The following is a 23061-nucleotide window of genomic DNA, read 5'->3' on the forward strand; positions in this document are numbered from 1 at the left end:
TATATATATATATATGCATATATATATATATATGCATATATATATATATATGCATATAAAACTCTTCCTCACCCACCGCGGGTGGTCTTCCAGATGCTACCAGAGGCCTGGGAGATTCAAGGTTCATGGCAATTTTGCTGTACCTAGAACCAAATTTTCTTGACCGAGATGTCTGATGTGTGTCCAGTGATCTGCTGTTACCACACCTCTAGTTTGGGAGCACACATACTGTACATACAAATATACAAAATTATATTAAAACATCTGTAAACATTTTGCATTTAAAATAAAAATATTTCTCGCCTGTCAATATGCTCTATCCAGAACTCTTCAAATGGAAAAGTTTTAGTTTCACCTGGTTTAATTTCACAAAAACTTTGTTAGGGACGGCCTATTGTTATGAGTTCATACACAGCAAAGATGCATGTAAATATTTGTGTAGAAATTAATTAAACTGTCTGCACAAAGCTAATTAGGATCTTTCTTTTTTCTTTTCTTTTTTTCTCAGTATGCACTTTGGAGTTCTTCTAAAAGGGCCTTTTATCCTACTTGCTCATAAATCAGATTTCCTACTAAGACTGTATTTGGGTGTGTCAGGAGGCTAATGGTGCAGTAACCAGAGATGCTTGGTGGGAAAAAAAACACTGTTGCTGGAAGTGGGAATAAGCTAAAAAAAAAAAAAAAAAGCAAAACAAAAAAGATTAAAAAGAAAACATTTTTAGAAATACTTATCTCTTGGATACAGTGAAGTCACATCTAGACGTTTAGTTAAAAAAATTTTTTGCATGAAGAACGCTTTTGCCAGGAGCAATCTTCACAATGAACTTCAAGGGGTTAATTTCTTTGTACTTGTAGTGCTTAAGTTTTTTTTTTCATTTCAACTGAAAGTCTTAGCAGAGCTCAGAAGAGGAAGTCTGTGACTCTAATGATCGCTCCATTTGTTCAATGGCTCATGCCTTATGTATTTCTTTTTCTTAATGCTCTCAATGAAAAAACCCTATGAGTTCTCCTCTTGAATAATTGATCAATGGGTTTCACCATCCATCAGCAGAGACCGTCAGTATAAGAGAAAAACCATAAAACAGAATATCATCAGATTCTCAAACCTCATAAACGTCATAAACATAAAACTATTTTCCATTCCCAGCTATGTTGGGAAAAAAACACCTTTGAAAAGGTTTGTTCTTACTTGTGAAACACCAAACAGTTCTTTCTTTCTTGCGCTCATTAAACAGCTTTCTTTCTGGAGAATGTGCTAATATGAGATAATAAATACCTGTATTGTCCTACGATGGGGAAAAACAAGTAGACATAAGAGAAGACTAAGTAAAATGAAAAGGACAAAAATGTAAAATTTCTGCTGTGCAATAGAAAGAAAAAAAGTTAGCAGCCCGCAGAAAGGGATAGAATATTGTACAGCTATCAACAAGTAAGGCCAGTTTTCCTTTAGAATGTTATAAAGTGGCCAAATTTAGTCAGTTGTTACCTTTGCAAGAAAGTTGATAAACAGTCATAAAGGATGAAATCATTTCACTAACTTTTTGGATGTTGCAAAGTCCACATTAAATCGTTTAGATGGAGCATAACTTGCCATGCCAGATGGGTTATTACACAAAACAATCTGCAAAGCCCTCTGCCAAGGCTGTTTGAAAAATGCAGCCACTTTGAAAGAAATACTTAGCAGGTCATTTACGAAACCATCTGTCCCACCATCACAACTAAACTCCAACCAGTGACACACAATCCCAACTGATGACAGAAAAAATGTCTTAAATGTGGCTTATACATATATAATAAATTATAACAATAGTAATATTATAACTTGCTAAGAACATAATGCTGGTGAAAACATAAAAGGCTAAAGGGAAGCTGTTGTTGAATTTTGACTGTTTTAGTCTTCCTGTTACTTAGCTTTACTTACAGTACATATAGCAAAAAATCACGACACCGGCTAAAAAATGTATTGAACTGAACAATTTATAACAGATTGTTCCATTTGGGAACAGTGGGCAGGGGCTAGAGTAGCTGTGATTGCATCTGTTAACAGCAGAAAATAGCTCCTTGGAGCCTGTAAGCATCAGAAATGGGTCATAGAGAATAATGAGAAATTGACTTAGTACAACAAAGCCTGTTACCTTTCATGTCATTTTACAGTCTAAATGGGGGTGGGTTCGCCCTGGGAGGACTAAGGAGACTGATTTGAGGGAAGACTGAAATCCCAACCACAGATCTAATTTTCTCTGAATAATGCCCTCAGTTTATATTTTCAGTTTAAGAAACGCAGGTAAAAAAAAAATAATAATATGAAGCTATTGATACTATTAAGCTTTGTGTTAAATGTTTACAAAATGTTTAACTGCTCATTTGACCCATTTTTTCTGCTAATAAAACATAAACTATATAGAGTAACTGCCTATCTAAACAATAACAGGGCAATGATGTAGAATCAATCAGTGTTCTTCATTTCATTTATCAGCAGTCATAAAGTGATTGACTGCTTTAGTTCAAATACTAGAGGTGACATTATCAAACATATTAAGGCCTTGCAAAAGCAACATATCTCTATGACGACACCTAATTTTTATGGTCTTTTTTGTTGTGGTATGTAATAAACCGTTAGATACTTCCTGTTGTTATGCTCCACAGAGCCATTCTTTTACTAAAGCTATATATTTCCACTGGTATTTTGAATTATTGGTCTATTGTGTAAGTTGATAATGACATTTTAAATTTCATTTTTATCCTCCCCTTCCCATGGTTTTCAGAATGCTGTTTTAGATTTAAAAACCAGATTGTGATAATCTGTCTTCCTGATGTTCAGAAAACCCTTTGTCACATTGCATTTCTTATATTCTTCATATACGTACAGCTCTGTTCTTCAGCTGTTTTGGTATGATCTGTCTTCAATATGCACCCTAAGAAGCAGTTAGTCAGTATAAGAGACAGAATATAAAAAAGTGGGTCTCGATAAAAGATTTCCTTGCATTATTCTTTAAACTTCATCGGGTGAATGATTGGGTTAGAATCAGACTGATTGATGCCTCTTGTGAGAGACTGATGGAATTCTTTAGCCTGTGCTTTTTTATGCCCCAAGCCAGAAAAGATTATGCAATATTTTTGATTTATCAGCCTAGTCCTGGTATTGTCAGCACCTGGAAGACTCAAAGGAAAAAAAAAAAACTCTCTAAAAGTCTAATCATTTAATCTCTATCTCCCTCTCAATATATATATATATATATAGATATATATATGTGTGTGTGTGTGGACTTGTGTTATCACAGTGTTGGGACACTGCTTACACAGTCACGTCATGGGACCTATGTCCCTATGGCTACCAAAATCTTGATCCCAATATAATAAAGTTCTTAACCAGGGTTAGGTCTAGGACTAAGGTGTGAATTCAGTTCAGGTAATAGTTAGGGTTAGGGTTAGGTTAGGCCATATAAAATGAATGCAAGTCAATGCAATGCAAAGTCACAAACAAGAATATGTGTCTATGTGTGTATAAGAGTGCATAAAAAAATCTTTTATTAAATTTTTTTTTAGAATGCTAGGCCTGGCAGGTTATCATCTCAGATGACTGATTTTAACTGAATTACATTTGATTACTCTTATTATTATTATTATTACTTTTCTTTTTTTTTATCAAACTACAGTATCATAAGATTATGGGTGTTTCGTTATAATGGCTGCTCTTTAAAGGACTACTCACCCCAAAATATATCTTTTTGCTGATAAGCTGTTAAAATACATGTCTTACAGTAAATAACTTCTGGAAAAATTCTTTATACATTTAGTGTTTGTCAATGGGTCACAAGACATTAAATCTATTCATTTTTGTGAATCAAGACTGCTGGGTTTCAATATTTATTGATATCCTCACAATACCCACCATATATGAGAGGGAGTAGCCATACAGAATCTGTAAAGCAGCAGGTCAAACCAGCATGATTAGGGCTGCTTGCCTCTTCCTCAGAACCTTCATCTCTTCCCTCCATTTCTTCTCTCTCCCTGGTGATCACTCATTTCACCACTCCTTTGCAAAATATTGATACTGACATCATTTTTCTCACCATGGTTGTGTTGCTGTTGATCACAGAGACCATGCCCAGTCCTCAGCAGCTCTGCATGGACCGCTTTGCTTTGGGCAATGCCTTCCAGGGGGAATATTTTTTGAATATTATACAAATATTATATGTGGGTGGAAGTGAGCCTCTGGAGCGAAGTGAGTTCTACTTTAAATCAAGTGAAAATACTTTAGCCAGTTGCTCAGACTTTAAGGCAATAATATATTAAACTTTTGGAAGGCAATCATTCTCCCAATGAACGAAAAAGCACAAAGAAAAAGTCTTTCTATCCTTCTGAAGGGCATGAGTGAGTCAATGCTTTAATGAGGAGAAAGGAACAAAAGAGGGTAGAAGATGACAAAGGCTGCTCCAAATAAACATGACCCTCCTCCTAAATTCTGCTGCTGCAGATCATCCCTTGGGAATAAACAAGGAGAGAAAACGCCGCACACCCGCCTCCTCATTCATGGTGAGAATGTCAGTGTGATGTGCCGGCTACTGATGTCTCCTAATGAGAGTCACAAAGGCCTAAACAGTGGCAAACATAGTTTTCCACCTATTAAGTGATCATAATGCTTGGTGTTTACATTATCAAAAAACTGTCTTGTAGTTAGTACAGTTAGGACAACATGCATTTACTAGTCTGTAAAGTCAGTCATCATGTGTGAGCAACAGCATACAGTATGCTAATCGTTTCGCTACATACTTGCAAGTTGTGGTATAAAATTTCTGAAAAACCCTCCTTCACTTTCTTCTTTCTGTATTAAACATGGCCCACATAGGAAATAGTGGCTCATATGCTCAGATTTTCTTTTGTTTTTGCTGTAGCTGTTGTGACAGATCATGTCATTCTATGTCAAAATACCAATGCAAATATTGCTACTCAGTGGTGTTAAAATAGGTGGAAATGTTTCCAAAAATATGTCCTGTTATCACTACTGATTGTGTCATTAAAAACATATTTCTGAGTTTTATATTTTTGATTCAGATGCATAGTTGAAGAGTGGAGTATATAGGTTTGTTTTGTCAGCTGTGCCTTTTTTTAAACCAACACCTTCAGCCTTAACAACCAAGACCTGGCTAATCATTTTATCACTATATGAATGTTTTAAAACATTGATGGCATCATATGCTATTGCCAATGCTAATGCTTAATGTTTATTTGGGTTTTTTCATACTTTTGGAAAATTTTAGATTTGGATAGTTCTGCTATGTTTAATTTTTTCAAAGCAAGTATGAGGTACTGAGGGCAGGTAAATAGAGAAGGTCCTGCCTCTTATTCTCTGCCTTCATCTTCTAAGAGAGCTGATATCTGCTATGAGCAGAGCTTTTGCAATTTACAGCTGCCTTTTTGACATACAAAATAAATTTACTCTGCTCCCACAAAGTCATCAAAGTTAAAGCTAGAAGCCCACAGAGAATCCTCATTTAAACTGGGTTGTCTGCACCACTTTTGCACCTGTCAACAATTGCACAAAAAATCTGAAATCATCTACAACATTGAAAATAAATAGCATGTGCATATTTTTGTTTGCACAAACAATTTATTTCTTCTAATTCAGGCTTTTAAATTGTGTGCATTTTTTGCTGCATTGAGTTTAAGTACATTTTACATATTGTTTTTAGTTGTTTTCTTTGTTTATTTTGATATTCAAGATGTATTACACTTCTGGATACAAGCAGCTGAAACAAGCTTTCTCCTGAGGGTGGCTGGGCACTCCGTTAGAGATAGGAGGAGGTGCAGAGAGACAACTGAGGTTCAGGCTTCCCCCAGAGGAGCTGAATGACTGGAGAGATGGAAGTAGCTGCTCATCCAACCTGGTCCTGGATTAGTGGAAAACGAAGAGTACAAGTATAATTTCCACTGTAATTTAAATTTAGAAATTAAAGTTTACTGATCTGTAAGAGGGTATACTTGCATCATTATGCCATTATCATACAGTAGTTGAAACAAATGATCTCACAGGGAATATTATTGTTTATTGAAATCATTTCCAGGGCTAATCATTGTGCAGCAAAATTTGTGATTGTGAGAGGACCAGAGCACATTTTTTAGATATACTAAATAAGATCCTAGTGTACTAAATCAATTCTAGTTCATTTTTTTCCCGTCTAGAATACTGAAAACCAAAATGTTCATCTCCTATGATTTAAGATTGGTTGGGATGGGTTTAAACCAAGTGTTGCCAAAATCATTTACACCTTTAAACTCATTCTAAACTTCAAAGTGAGAGATTGCAATGATAATAAAAGTGAAGTGTTGTTATTTTGTCATTTAGTTCCTGCTAAATGACTATCAGCTCTGATTTGTAATACTTCCAGCTGGCAGCGACAAGAACAGAGAAAGTTAATTTATTAAGAGAGGAAATGCACCAATGACCCCTGATTTGTTGTAATAGCAGAAATGACTTTGAAGCAAGTATGCACTGAATCAGCTGAACTCTTTTCATCTGCTCATCTTTCAAGTTATAGTGAAAATCTCAGCTATTACAGATTTAGACCAAAGTGTTTGAAAGAGGTGTGAATGAAGTCAAGCTGTTGCAAGAAAACACGATTCTTTCTTTGAAAATCTTTTTATGCGTTCCTTAGATATGAAAGAGATTTGGTTTTCTGTTGAAAAAAAAACAATACAAAACAAAAAAGAATGAAGATAAAACAGCTGGAGCAGACAAAAAACAACTTTTTCAACCCTTAATCTGTTCAACTCTGTCAGTGAGCAAGCAGCATAAAGTTGTAGCGCTAAATGTGTCTATCTGAAAGAGAAACAGTGAGATCTGCCCTAGCATAGCTCGATCATAATCAGTCATTCGCTGTCACTCATCATTTGTTTGATGTATCTAACCTAGATACTGTATTACGCTTCAGCTATTTGAGTAAGAGAAGTATTAGGACTGAGAAGCCATACGTTTTTTTTTGTGTTTGTGTACTCATCTCAGAAGTTTCTGCAGGAGTTATTATTAAGTTAATCAAAATGAAAAGCAAAGGGTAAAAGTAAATACAATTTAAACACGTGCAAAAAATAACCATTCAAGTGTAAGTTGTATTTTCAACATTGTCACTTTAAAAAATCAGACAGATATAGTTTGACCAGTATTTGGATATCATTAAACTGCAAGATCATTCATACTGTGCAATTTGCATGTTTATAGTTAAACTTTCAGTTACTTACTGAATACCTGTGCAAGGAAAGCAATTGTATGCTTTTAATTGGAACTTGATTTAGGAAAAAAGACTGAAAAGTGGATTTTAAGTTACGGCCAATAGAAATTTGACACCAAAGCAACACGGTTTAAACTAGTGATGAACCAACAAACAGCACATCCAGCATGTAGCAACGATGAAAGGAAAAGGACAGAAAAGAGAGCACTGGTGTAGCATCCTGATTGCAGTTTGTCACAAGCTATGGAGGGGAAATAACCACTGTGAAGAAAGTGTTCTTGTCAGACAAGGCCACACACAATCCCTGTAAAACATGGGGATGGCAGCGTCTTTCTTTAAGCAATTTCAAGGACACTGGGTATTTCTGTTTAAAAGATCAAATATATGGCAATCCCTAAAAACTGTCTGAGACTGGAAAAAATATTTAGAGCAATGGAAGGGTCTTAAAATTCTAATAGGAAGCCCAAATATTGAGAACGTACCACAATGGAATGGCCAAAATCAAATGTTTGGAATGACCCAGTGAATTAATTCTAATTAATATTCTGTGGCTAATCTAATGTGCACTCTAACAGTTTGACCTTAAACTACTGTGTACATATACAGTAGTTGGATGCATAAGATGTATCCATTGTTCCAAAGGAGTCATGCCCAAAATAATTACAGCTGGAATTTTAGTGAAATGTTGCTTTAGAAACTCTTGACAAAGGAGGCCTACAAATGAACAACACACAAAAATCTTTAAAAACATTTATGATCTCCTTTGAACTCTTCCTTGTGGTTTAGTTTTTGTTGCTCTATCAAAAATGTCAAACAGGTTTGTGGTGATAATGTCACAAAATATGTAATGTACTATAATGCTTTTGCATAGAAGTGATCAATCAAAAAAGACAAATTGAATCATTTCCTGTCGCTTCCCTTATATCAGTTGGGTTTTTACAATTTTTATATAATTGTATATTCTTTCCATATACCCATTGAATTGCAAATTATTTCTGTAAGTTCTCAGTTTATTTAGATTGTAGATGTATCAACAAATCTATATATCAAGACGTGCAGTTAAAAGAAGGTGATCTCAATTGTTTTCTATGTCAAAATAATCTACAGTCATTATTGTGACTCCAACATTTTTTTTATGTTTTAGCTTCTTACCCCATGCACTTTATGCTGGATTTAAAGATAATGTCATATTTAGGGTAAATTTTCTGTTTCAATTAGAGTTTAATGAAGCACTAGAAAGTCATTCAAAAACATTTGAATAATGCACAAATTGATATATTTTTGATTCACATTGTAAATTAAAGCCCAAAAGAATTTGAGTATTGCCACTTTGTTTCTCCATAAAAAGAAAGGAGCAAAGGGGAAAGACCTGCTCTTTAGAAAAAGTGACATCTTGCAATCTAACAGGTTTCTCACTAGGATTTTGTAAGAGTAGCTTCGGGGGTCACTCAATAATGTCATCACATCATTTGCATATTTGATAATCCTAAAATGTGTTTTATAATCTCTTTGTCTGTGTTTTATTCATTTGTCTCCATGTGCATTTCTCCCAGTCCGAATTCACCTTGTAACACACGCCGCCACTCAAATGCATGTGTGTGTCGGCCATCTTGTGAAGAGCAGCTTGGTTTATAGCCCAAAGATATTTATGAACCGGTTTTGGCGTGGTCTGACATCTTGTGATTCCTGGCCTGTGTTTACCATCCCACCTTTGCAGATGTACCAGGGTTAGATGATTGCAGTATTGTGTTCGTGGCCTGTTGGATGCATTTGCTAGCTGTGGATTAGCTGTATTCACCACTAAACTATCTACTATCGGTTGCAGTGGAAACGGAGGCATTGCGCCCCTCACATCATGGGGGGGGCATTTTATTTTCATAAAAAATCCCAATTCTTTCAAATCAAATGCATTGTGTTTATTGGTAATTGTTTATTAATTGATTAAGTGAATTTTGGTTCGTTTGAATGTTACCAAAGACAACCACTGTCACACATCTGTCTGCTGTATATCTATGCTCCTAATAAACTTCCTTTGAGTAACAATTTGAATAGACAGAGACAAATATTTTCCTTGTGGTTAATGATTAATAACTGCTTGAATTGTAAACCAAGTTATTGATATTTACTGATGTAGAAGACACCTTGGGTTTTAACAGCCGGGCCTAAATGTCAAGCCACAAAGGTACACCTGGTAATTGAGCACCTGGTTTTACCCTTGATTAGAAACACTTGGTTTTACCCTTGATTAGAATGACATATAATCAGCAATTACTTCCAGTTCTAGTTAACAATATATTCAAAATCTGCTGCTAAAATTGTCAACAGTGACAAAGTCGCTAAGTTGGCAGCTGTATGTTCACCTGCCTTGGTGAGTCGATGAAAGTCTTAAAATGCACGGGGTTCACATTTCCACAACTTTTCCCTCGTGTCTGCAATAACTAGGCGAATGTGTTTAGAAAAAAACTTTCTGTGGCTGTGGCCATTACGCACTTTACAACACTGGGTCTTGGCATAATTCCATTGTAATTCTAATTCTTCAGCATAACAAGCTTCTGTGCTTAAATGTCCTGGGAAGGAAGCCCAATTGTTAGTCCAAGGGATGTTTGCTTATAAAAAACGGCCTATCAGCCTGATTTTCAGCATAACGATGACTTTTTTTTTTTTTTACTGTAACTGCCTATTATGCTGAAATATGCTGGTAAGAACTCTGATCAAAGGCTGTGGGTTTTATCACAGCTTCCCTTTCCACTTGTTGATGTGCCTCTTATAAAGGAACTAAACTCTAGGTCTCCTTCTACTAAAGCTCTGTACAAATTTTTATTTGATAGTGAGCGCAAAACAGATCTGCTGACCAGCCAACGGCAGAAGTCTTTGACATAAGGAAATGGCAAGTCCAAATGATTATTTGCCTCAATGAATAAGCATACCATATGCTAATCATTAGAATGTGCATTAAACTTGGAGGAGGGCATGCAAATCTATAAAAAATCTTCAATAACAATTATTAATCTGAAATGGATTGTGGAAGTAATTACTGCATCCGTATTTTGTCGGTTAATAAATATGCATGCAGAAATATCTGGCAATTGTTGCAATAATGATGACGGAGAGACAGAATTATCAATGGGCACGTGAACACATTGGGGATGGAAGAAATTGAAATATAGAGAAATTGTATATAAAGCAATGCTCAAGAATTTGGGTGTGTGGGTATATTGGGTCACCTTACACTTGACTTTTGATAATTTAACCACATACTTTAACCTCTATCATCACAGCAGAAGTACCCTGCAACAACTGTGCTTTCAAAACAATAATTTATGTAAAAAACTGCAGCACTTATAAATAATAAGCTTCTCATTGTAATGTTGTTATTTAAATTATGGATTAGGAATGATAATCATAGATTAAATTAAAGTTAAATAAAAGTTATTTTCATCTTAATTCATTTGTTTAGGTGTTGTTTTTTTCAGTGAATACTTCAATGTTTTTATTTAAAAAAATAAAATACAGAAGTTCTCCATCCATCATAACATGTTTTTTGAGCCACCAATATATCTGGAAGTATGATTTGATGGATGTTTTTAAATAACATTGCTTTAAGAAACCAAAACAATGATCTTGAACGGTTGGAATTATCCAAATTTCAGAGGCCGTTTCATTATGTTGGTGCATCTAAGTCATCTTATGGGGAATACCTCAGACCTGGGTCTTTTTTATTTACTTTCACACAAACAAGAAAGTTTATTTTTTCTTGTCTGATCTCTTCTTCCTAACATGCATTTTTTATGTTTGCACAAGCAGTTAAGTTCTTCTTATTTTTAGATTGTAATAGATCAGGCCCTAAATTCCCTACCAGTTTTTGTATAAGCGTCTCCTTATTTGTGGGTGACTTGGTGGATGCGGCTCTAGAAAAGCATTTTAATAATCATCAATAAGTACAGCCATTCTATTTTTAGCACTCGTTTTATCCTGTATAGAGACAAAAAACTGGAGATTATCCTGGTACTTAAGGTTTGTGTGGGAAGAGTTACACGCGAAATTATTTGTTGGTCCAACAGAACAACAATATACGGACAGCCGCTTTCACCTCAGAGCATACCAGTTACCATTATATGCATATTTGTGGGAGGAAACAGAAGCACCCAGAGGAAACCCACACACTATAGAAAGAAAAAAACTTGATATAATATCTCTGACATAACTGACATTTGAACTGGTAATTATGGCAGCAAAGCCTTACGGAAATATTAGCCGATTAAAGAACCACTGAGAAATACAAGTTTTACTGCATGGAACATTTCAAAAGACAGTAAAATAAACATGTTAGTAATGTAAATTGTAAATCTATAGCTATAAGGCCAAATACCTCTTTTTTTATACAGCAAATAGTCCCAATATAAATTCTCTAAATCTCCATTTCTTGCTTGCTGTATTGGTTTATACACACGTAGCAGCTTTTACAGTAGTCTCTTTGATTTTGCTAAGTGATTTTCACTTTTGGACTTGCATTTTGTGAAATCAGTGCATTTTATCCGTTATTGAGGCAAAAAGGCCACAGTAGGGCAATATTTTTTCCCTAGAAGGCTGAGGAATTAAAGAAATAGGGTTCAGAGCAGAGGATGTTCTCGTATTTATTATATCCTAGAGATGCACCGATCCAATTTTTTTCTGATCAAATTTGAGAGCCATAACTGGGCTGAGCGCATTGGCTGAATGAATGAACCTTATATCTTGCCATAATGAAGGCTTTAGCTCTGAGATAAACATTGTTAAAAAGGTGACAAATAAACACAAATATAAATGTACGTTACATTATTTATTAACAAATAAGCAGCAAAAATAAAAAAAATAGCAGTTTCATGTAAAGTGCACTAGATTGGACCCCCAATATCCTATATCAAATCAATGACATCCAATCCTGCTAATTAGTCAATATCTGATCTGATCTCTATCACATTCCCTTCAAATATGCTTACTTTAATTATTTAAGAATTTATAAAAACTTTGTTATTCTATAGTTTTTGTTACAGTAGTCTCTGAAAACAAAAAGAACGATGAGGCTTGCATAAAACACCACATTATACCACAATTCATGAAAATCATCCCCTTAGTCTAACCTAAACCCTACAGTAGTTTTACAGGGTTCTATACTGCTACATTTTTCTGTTCATTTTGCAAAACTATAATATAATCACCTTAAACCTAAAATATACTCTGCACAGGGAAAAGTTGAGATGATATGATAAAATATTAATGGATTGTCTGGGATTTTTATGGGGTCATATTCAACTCATAATATAAATGCAAGCTGATTTCTGTTGTTTTCTTTCAGTTAGGTTGATGATAATCAGAGGCTTTCTCTTGTATATTTCTATTTTATTTCCCTCTCTGGGGCTGTGAAAGCAGACAGCTATAGTTTCTCGGCTGCAAACACAACAAAAGCACACCTATTGTATTACCACTATGCTAAAAGTGCTGCTGGGAAGCTCAGATAACCCTCTCCCTGTCTACTTTTTAAGAGACAGGCACACACATAAATACATCTAGAAGATACCTTTCCTGTCTGGTATTTATCTATAGTTACAGTGTTACTCTGGATATATTCTCTAGAGATGAAGGGATTTTCCAGAGAACGCAACTTCCTAAACTCAAGGTGAAAGTACTTAATAGAGAAACGTGTAATTTTCTGCACAGTGTGCTTCACAGTGATGTATTTTAATAGAAATTCAACAGTGGATGTGCTATTATTTCTGGCTAATACTGTCTTTATGTACATAATCTGAAAAGATCAATTTGGCCAACGTACCATGTTGAAACAACACCAACCTGCCCTCACTGCTGCTTAAGGGATTCACTGCTGAGGGAAATGTCTCTGTAGACCTAATTAATCACCACACGAACAGTCAAGCAAATGGGGCTTCAGGCTGACTTACCCAGATTGAAAGACCTGCGAACCTTCATCGTGTCTTATCAAGAGCTGAGTCTTTCCATCTGTTTCACAGTTGTGAAACTTCAACAGCTATGTTGGATGTGAGAAGTTATTCTGCCTCAGGCATATATGTTCACTGTCTTCTCTCAACTTGGATGTGATTTACTTCTTGATTTTTGATACTAAAGGTGTTACTGTGCTCTTTTGACAATGCAGATGTTTTGTTTCATGAAAAAAAAAACATGTTTCTAAAAAAAAACGCTGCTGCACCTTGCAATGGTAATTATTCAAACATGGTTATAGCAGCAAGCGACACAGAGTGATATCAGTCACAGCTTTGACAGAATTCCATGCATGTTAGCTTAATATGGAGAACTAACAAACAGGATTATGTACATACAACCAGAATGATGCATCTAAAAGGTGAAAGCTTTACATAAACTTACCAGATTAATTTTTTATGGCCTATTAGAGTACAAAGCTCACTTTCAACAGATCTGACATTTAGCAGAAATAATGTGAACCCCTGTTAAGTTAGGCAAACATGGAGGTTTTTCAATCTGTCAAACAATTTTGTTAGATACAACCAAACAGGCTTAAATTGGAAGGCAACCAGACATTCGCTCAGTTTTTTGTCAATTTTGTTGGCTCGCACCAGAGCACTCTGTAGTTGGAATGCTGGTGTATTTGAGCGGCATCAAGCTGAATATGCATTCCCGCCAAAGTGTTCAGTGATGGTCTTTTATCAAACATGGCTTTCTTCACTACTCTTTCAAACCATTTGTGCTCTCCAAAATCTGAACATGTTGGCCTTTAAAGGTATTCCCTTTGCACTTGAAGTTACTGGCTTTCCTATTCTGCGCATCAAATTGTAATATGTTGGATCAGCCTTAATGCTTATGCACCACACATATGCCTGTTATGTATATGTGTATTTATACATTCTCTATTTATATACCATTTCTGTGATTGACAGTTTTGTTTTTTTGTTTAGTTTTTTTTACAATGGGAAAAGTATTATTTGGGAACCTGGGCCTAGCAAGGCTAGAATCAGATGGGAAAGGGTGCACCGCCAGGAATTTTTTGGGCCCATGAAAGACACTCATATTAGCCATTATCTGATTTGACGAGTCACCATGAAAACAGACAACAGGAAGTGCCTATTTCACCCCACTGGTGGAATAGGCACTTTCCCCCCACAAAATTAAATAATCTATGTGTAATCTGAAAATGATTTTAGTAGTTTTTCCAGGTACTTTGAAAAACAATAAATAAAAACAAATAAAATGATCTGCATGTCGCTCATATTAAACAAACCAAAAACAAATACATTTAATAGTCTGTGAACTGAGTTGTAGAATCTTCTCCCTATAAATGTGTAATTCTCTGTGAAGAAAAAGCCGATCATTCTTTAATAAGATCATCGTCAAACGGACATGCAGTGTTTGTTTTTAATACCTCACAGATCTTGTGAATTATTTTTTTTAACCACAAAAACTATGAAAAGGCATAAGGACACTGAGTTTACTGAAGACAATCTGCTCCCGCCCAGGTTAGCTCTGGGGACAATGTTACTATGGTGACTGAAACAAAGGTTGAGAAAACTCTCTTTGTGAAATGAAAAACTGAGATTTTCTCTTTTTTCAATTTTAGAAAACTTCTAGTTTTCAGAAAACCTGTTTCTTTGAAACGGACCCCAGCTCTTTAAATTACTTTTGATCATCATCTACTTCACTAAGCCTTTAATTCATCTTTACCAGAGTACAGAAACCTTTTTTTATTATTCTGTGTTGCATTTCACTGAAAAGGAAAAGGCAGCTGTGAAACCTGAGCAATTCTTGATGACCTGAATCTGTCAGCCGCAATACAAAATGCTGAGCATCTATAATGAAATGTGCCTTCATTTATTGTTATTTTTGCTTGAATATGCTCCCTGTCCTTTAATGAAATGGATAAGACATGATGCAGGAGCTAATTTTATTTAGATTTAATTTCCAGCTGATTTGGACTTTTAATTAAAATGCTCTTTGTTTTTCCTGACTTAGAGGTAAATCAGGAAAGTATTGTTTAAGAATTATTGTTAATATTCTCAGGTATGCCGTATTGGTGGTAATAAAGGTTTAAAAGATAATAAGTGTACATTTAGTTTTTGGCAGACTTTAAAATCGTAAAGGCTATGAATGATATGTACAGGCATTGTTTAATTCCTATACCTGACTCATTAATCAACTTTCTGAAATAACAGCAAACTGAATCATCAAAATTTCAGTGATAAATTGTAAAACTACAGGAAATTCAGGATACTTCATATGGAGGTTTTCTTGAAAATAGGCAATTGCAGTTTTACTCTCAGTATGATGTTCAGTTTATTTTGCCTGGTCTTTTTCAATTAAGCCTTTGGCTGTGAGTAAAGCTCCATAAAAGAGCAGACATTCATCTCAAGGCTTAGATCAGCATCTTAGAAGCACTACGGATCTTTCAAATTAGTGTTTTTTAAGTCACGATATCCTCTGGGTTTTGGATCAGGAAACTATTGAATGTCTTTCCAGTAAAGTCACTGTTTAGGTTTATTCTATTGTTAGATTATTTTCCAACAAGAAATCTGGTGTGAAGAAACAAAAAAGGGATAAATGTAAACATACATATGTTCTTGATTATAGCGTATTATTTTGAGAACTGAGCTTCATTAATCTAAGTAGTAAACAAATAAGCCTTCTGAATATCCATTATGAACTGACAGTATATCAAAATAATTTGCTCAAGGTCATAATGATTCTTACCATCCTCACGAACCCTTAAGTGTTGACTGTATTTCTGCTGAAGGACAACCAGCCTTTGGCTTTAAGTAATATGCCACCTTTCACCCGATCAAGCTCAAGGGATAAAATAGGTTTTTATAAGAGGTATTATTCAGCTTAAAGGGTGTTTTGTCCAAATAACCTTACCTTGTGACCCAAACAAATATTCATACCATTTGTCTTTTCTGCCTTTTTTGCCTACCAGAGACACCCGGCAGAGCAGAAGACAGTCAACCGGACTCCTCATTCTCTGACTCATCCCTGTTTGCTCACTGGGGCCAGGAGCTGAGCCCAGACAACCGGAGGGTGGCTCTGAAGATGTTTCAGTACTATGGGTATAACGCCTACCTCAGTGATCATCTGTCCTTAAGCAGGCCAATTCCTGACCTCAGGCCTGATGGGTAAGACTGCAGAAAGCTACACTCTTTATACAGACCGTCATAAAAAATGGTGATCTGTTAAATACCTTTATGAAGATCACAAGGAACAAATAGTTTGGGTTTATTATAGATTGCTGTAATGTTATATTCTCGGGTTTTAGCTTAAAGATTTTAATGTATTATGTGTTTTAAGCCTTTTGAAATCTCCTATAAACAATTATAAAAGTTAAAAGTAAAGCTGCCATCCTTGTCTCCCGTTTTATAACATCACTGCATCAACACATTTCTTATCACTTAACAAAATACAAGACTTGTTAAGGTTAAAAAAAACATTTTAAATTAATAATTATTTTTATTAATGACTTATTTGCTAAAAAATGAGGTTGCTGCCTTGTTTAAATAAGCTGATAAAGGAGAAGTTCGGTTTTTTACACTTTAAGCCCATTTTCTGTAGTGTCCAGGATGAAATCGAATGATCGACACCAAAAGTTTGACAATTGGTCCTGTCTCTGCTTTTTGGCTCATTTAGAATCAACCCCTGGCTGCTTTAGAATGGCTAGCATAGAGCATGTCCGATAATGTCCTTAAAACAACCTTAAACGTTCTTTTTTTAAAATATGCTACTCACCGTGTCGTCAGCGCTGTTCAATGACGTTCCAAAAAAAGTTTCGTGAAGAAAAAACGTTCCTGTAGTGTTTTATTTAGCATTTTGTAAATCCCATTGAGTTCTGTAGGAATAGTCAATATTCCGCTGCCACCGGAAACGGAAATGGGGCCTGTTTACACAGTTGTAGTCTTTTCGCTTCACTCTGTGTACTCCGACGTCGAGAATCAAGAATCCACCTTTCGTATTCCATTTTCAGAGTTTTTTAAAGTGTTTAACAGAGACGTTAGCACCTCGACGTCGGAGTACAGAGAGTGAAGCGAAAAGACTACAACTGTGTAAACAGGCCCCATTTCCGTTTCCGGTGGCAGCGGAATATTGACTATTCCTACAGAACTCAATGGGATTTACAAAATGCTAAATAAAACACTACAGGAACGTTTTTTCTTTACGAAACGTTTTTTGGAACGTCATTGAACAGCGCTGACGACCCGGTGAGTAGCATATTTTAAAAAAAGAACGTTTAAGGTTGTTTTAAGGACATTATCAGACATGCTCTATGCTAGCCATTCTAAAGCAGCCAGGTGGGGATTCTAAATGAGCCAAAAAGCAGAGACAGGAGCAATTGTCAAACTTTTGGTGTCGATCATTCGATTTCATCCTGGACACTACAGAAAATGGGCTTAAAGTGTAAAAAACCGAACTTCTCCTTTAAAGAGGGCCAGAACCATTGCGCTCTGCCTCCCATTACCCAAACCTGACTTGGAGAAAATGGGTATTTGTTTACGGTGCTGGAACAGCATGGTTAAGGTAGGTGCTTCCTGGAGGGAGCCTGATTACTTAGATTTTCTTTTTCCATTAATTTTCACAGGTCGGGGTGGAACTGCTCCTAAAACAGCAGATCTCATGAGGATTACCCAGAGATGCATGAATCAAGTGAAATGCCACTTTTGGCATGTTCTGAATAAAGGATAGCATCGTGACAATTAAAAGATTAAAAAAAAATTTTTTTGACGACAATACCATTTAAAGCAACAGTGTGCAACTGTTAGCCACCAGGGGGTGCTTGACCTGTAATTCGGCTGGTGCATCCTCCAAAGGCCAGATTGGGCAGCCGGTTATGTCATAGCATGGCATTGTGTCCTGTTTGGATTCAAAGACTCTTACCTATGCAGCCGACAAATGCAGCCTTTTTTGCCGGTTGGAAGGACAGTGTCACTGTATCCTTCGTAGCCTTGGGTACAAGAAACGCAAAGCTGAAAAGCCGCACATGCCCCAAATCAATATGTGTGTGGTTACAGAGCTGCAGCTACAGATATATATATATATATACCTACCTGAATAATATTGTGTAATCACTACAGGTTTTGCCTTCCACACTCTTGGATATCTAAGTGATATCTGCTGTCTGGAAGCTTTGGTTGATGTTAACTTTGCTCTGTTGTCTTCTTTTTGCTGTTGTTATGCTCTCTTGTCTCTTACAGGTGTGGAACCAGACTCCTATATCTTCTGTGTTGTCTATTTTTGCTGTTTTGATTCATTTTCTCTCTTTTCATGCATTCTTTGCTGTCTCTATCTCTTACCCTCTCCCCTAAGTTCTTATCCCCTCTTCTTCTCTCACCTCGCTTTCCATCTTCCTCTCCATTCTATACAATTTTACTCACTAAATAATTTTTGACAAAGTTTCTTATATAACTACCAAGCGGAACCTTATGGCAAAAGCCATAATTATCGCAATATTGGCAACAGTGGACACATACACATCTGTTATTCATTTGTTTATATGTTTTTATATTTAAAACCGACAAAAAAAGAAAAAAAAAACTACCAGGGTTTTTTGTTATTCAAAATTTGTTTAATAAAATATGGAAGAAAAATAGATCAGTCTTTTCTTTTTATATTTTATGTCACTATGAAAGTAAATATGAAGAAAGCTAATAATGAGGATATGAATTCATTGCTTTGAAGCTCTGAGGTAATGATTGCTTTATTAGGCACCAGCGACAAGTCAAAGAAGACAGGAGAATCACAACAGTGCTCCAGTAAAGAACTTTCAATGGCAACTTTAAAAGTTTTGTAGATGTCTATAAATCCTGATCATAAAAGTTATCAACAGGACTGCAGCCCCACCTGAGTCCAACATACACTGAAAACAGGTCAGAGTTAATTTGGACAAGACTCCTACTCCACTTGTATAGAGACCGCATTGCCCCAAGTAAAGGGCCAACGACTTTTGACACCTGGATAGCAACCCTGCTCCCAGAGAACTGTTTGGGACACGGTTAAGGTCTTTTAAGGTCTGCAAAGCACACTTGGAGTGGTGGGGTAAACTCCAATAAACTCATGCAATCCATCAGACGGCATAGGCAGGGTTTATTGGGCCACATTATTTCTATTACAGCTGAGATTCTTATGAAGGGGAACCACCACCCCGGTCTGCCAGTCTACCGGCGCTGTCCCCAACTGCCACTTAATGTCAAAGAGGCATGTCAACCACAAAAGTACAGCAACATCCAGAGAGACATATAAGGCACTCGGGGGAGATAAAAAACAAAACAAAAATAGCACCGGCTTTATCCAGATACAACAGCATCCACATTTTAGTCAGTGGTAATCTTAACCTGGCAAGCCATACTGTTAAATTTGTAGCACTCAAAGTTATTTGTATGCATTAGTAATCTGGAATTGCACTCATCAAATCTGTTCAAGGAAAGAACAGACATGAAGCAGAATCTTTTGAGCTGACTGGACACAGCGACAACTTGTGCCAGCCTACTGTACAAAAGTGTTTTTTTTCATGGTAACAAATGAAATAGCAGCAGATATTATGAGAAACTACAATAACTTACGTGTTCACGCTTTTGTTGTTTCTTTATTAAATATAGAAAAGTAGATTCTGAGAGATCCATTGTTATAGCAGCAGCTATGTATATATCCTCCTGCAGTGCTTTTGTTTGTGGTTCAACTGTGTGCTCTGCAACTCTCGCTTTCATCATCATCATATGCTCCACCTTAGAACATAAAGCCCGAGATATACTTCCGTGTTTGGTTGTCGCGCCAGTCTGTGTGCACCTTAAGCGAGCCCATAGAAGCAATGTACACGTTTATACTTGACGTAGATGTAGTTGCAGTACTCCCAAAAACCCCAGAGGGGCAGTGATCAAGATAACAAGTAAAAATGCAGAAAAAAAGAGAAGTAACAGTTGGCATACCACTTCAAGCACGCCGCTTATTAAACAACTTGCAATAACAAAAGTCTGTGCTGAGCCAAACAAGGCAGTCATAGAAATAAGCCATGGGTTTCCCTCTGCTCTAGTTACAAGAAGATTATTTTGTGGTTTCTCAGAAGAAATCTTATACTTTACTGTGTTATGTTACAAAAAAATTAGTTTTTTTTTTTTTATTATTATTATTTTGTATTTTTTTATCTTCCATTCTGATTTTAAAGCATCTGTTAGATGTATAAAATGTAACGACTAGTTTTCCTGGCACATTTATGAGGACTGGCATACCACAAATTTTCATTATCATTTTTATAAATAATCAATAAATAAATAAAAATACATCTTTTTTTAATTTTGTTTTAATTTATTTATAGGAAATGTTCGGAAAATATTAATTTGGAAAATAGTGTAAAGTCTAAAAGCAACATCTTGTGCGATTTACCTGTGGCAGTAATACAGTAGATGCATTTATTTGTTGTTAATATCAACAATCCTACTTTGATGAATATTTGTACTCCTATTCTTTAGCTGTGACATTATGATACCTTTGTTCATTTGCTCTAACTGATCTTTATCTCCTTTGCATATTAAGCCATTGTTATAGGTAAAAAAAAAAAAGGTATGATAGAAAATGACTTTTTTATAATGTGAAAAAAACTATAAAACAAAAAAAGCTTTGAGCTCCATGACAGGATTAAAGTCTCTGTTTTTTGTGTAGATCCTTGCTCTCATAGTGGAATTCAAGATTTTTATGAAATGGCTTATCTGAAATCCCTTATCCCTAAAGAATGCTTTTAGAGTTGAAATTTGACTTTTGATTAAATCCTAGGCTTAGAGTACCAGGCTCACACAAAATTAGAACTTTTCAATATCACATGGTGGCTGTGACCCAGTTTAAACCACAACTGATACAGCTGCAGGTTAGATTGCATCCTCATATAAGTCTACGTAGTTGAAGGACCTTCAGGGTCTTTTCTTCATTGCACCATACTTCCCCCTGACCATTTATCCCCAGTAATACTAGCTCTGTGCACATTCAAAACTGTTGCAATGCAAAATGTTAATCACACATAGTTTGTCTTTATTTCACTTTTTGTAAATTCAGCAGGGAGCAGAGAATGGAGATCATCAACCACTGTGTGACATTTACTGTAGCAGGCTGGATAGGAATAAATTGGATATCCCAATTATATCACCACTCACTCTTAACAATTAAAAGGACAGATACTCTCTTGGTTATTGATGGACAGATGGAAACCGTCAGATAGCAAGAATAACACCAGGATTATATTGGCAGACAACTGTTGTTAAAAAGGAAGATATGAGCAGAGCTGTCGTTGCTCCTGATTATCATTAATATTTAATTATTTCCAGACTTTACAGACTAATCTACAATTAAAAGCTGCATCAGCGTTATTATTGTAGTGTAAAAAGCTGGACTGATATGAAACCTAAAAATATAAACGTATTTCAAAACAAAAATTTGTATTCTGTCAAGTATTTGAAGCTTTCCTGACCTCTTCTTTGTACTCCACAGGTGCAGAAATATCACTTATGCTCTGAACCTCCCCCAAGTGAGCATTGTGTTCATATTCGTCAATGAGGCATTGTCAGTCATCCTGCGATCCATCCACTCTGCCATCAACAGGACACCCTCCCACCTTCTGAAAGAGATTATCCTGGTGGACGACAACAGCAATAATGGTAAAAAAAATAAAAATAAAAATAGAAATCACTTTTATCACCTAGCAGCACAGAACTGCATGCTAAACCCAGTCTTAAATGTTATATCTTGAAGCCCAAGCCGAGTTTGAAAATCAGATGTGACAGTCTCTGCAGCTGTGGCTTTATCAGCATGTGGAGGCGGTGTGCATCGGTCTGTCATTGAGAAGATAGTCTGAATTCTTCACAAACTTTCTATAAGCTCCTGTGAGATAACAGCCTGTTTATATACACTTACTCAACCTGTACATACTTTGAAACCCACTGAAGATTAACATCACACAATATATGAGTTTTTTTCTGTTGGTTTTGCTGTAAAAAGCTACTAAGAATCAGATTTTTTTATACAGTAACCTGTATCTGCAAGAAATCCCTTTTATAGCAATATTTTTAGCTAAAGATAGTTTGATTCTGTTTATTTATTCCAAGGTTCTTGTTTATTTTTAATAACACTTGCTTTGTTTTGTTAAAATGAGTATCACAGTATGGAATCACTATTGCATTCAACAAAGAAAGAACAAATAATTATAGATGTAGATATTAAAACAATAGTTTTAATTTGCATTTCTATTAAAGTTTCCAATAAGTTTTAATGCCAGTTGGAAAATCAGCTACCTTCAAACAAATGAGAAACACTTTTTTTTTTTATGGTTAAAGTTTAAAAAAAAAAAGTACAATAAGCTCCAGTATTCTTCAGAAAGAAATAGGAATTGAAAGATTAGAGCTGTTTGCTGATATGAGAGGATATATTCACTGGGTTTGAATAAACACTGTGTTGTGCAAAATGAAATCCTCTAGATAATGAATAAATGATCCACTAAAACTGGAGTTGTAGTTAATTATTTATCTTATTCAAAATTGGAGGTGAAATCAATTTAGTGTTCTTAATTGAATAATTGTAGCTCTAATTTGCTTACTTACCAGGGTTTGTACCTTTCACCTCTGGATGGTTCCTGGATCGGCTGTTAAAATCCAAGTGTTCCCACCAATTTAGTGGCCAAGGCTAGGTTATCAGCAGAGCTATTCATTATCAATCAAAGAACTGTTTACCTCTGTTTATCCATACTATTACCAAAAGAGGGTGGATCTGGCCTGAGTGATAAACCATTCGTATATTAATTACAAACAACTGCAAGTTAAAGACTGATGTCTTTATTCTAATAATTCAGGATTAC

At 35.6% G+C, this 23061-nt stretch overlaps 1 protein-coding gene across 1 annotated transcript in view; it reads left to right on the forward strand.

Moving 5' to 3' along the window:
* Window positions 1–23061, forward strand: part of galnt18 (polypeptide N-acetylgalactosaminyltransferase 18) — a 99219-nt gene that overhangs the window by 25533 nt on the left and 50625 nt on the right. The window contains exons 2-3 of the mRNA XM_015383479.1: window positions 16162–16357; window positions 21702–21868. Coding sequence (XP_015238965.1) covers window positions 16162–16357; window positions 21702–21868 — 363 coding nt within the window. The remainder of the gene's footprint in view (window positions 1–16161; window positions 16358–21701; window positions 21869–23061) is intronic.

This window comes from Cyprinodon variegatus, unplaced genomic scaffold (assembly GCF_000732505.1).
Source record: "Cyprinodon variegatus isolate N-32 unplaced genomic scaffold, C_variegatus-1.0 Scaffold285, whole genome shotgun sequence".
Classification (NCBI taxonomy): Eukaryota; Metazoa; Chordata; class Actinopteri; order Cyprinodontiformes; family Cyprinodontidae; genus Cyprinodon; species Cyprinodon variegatus.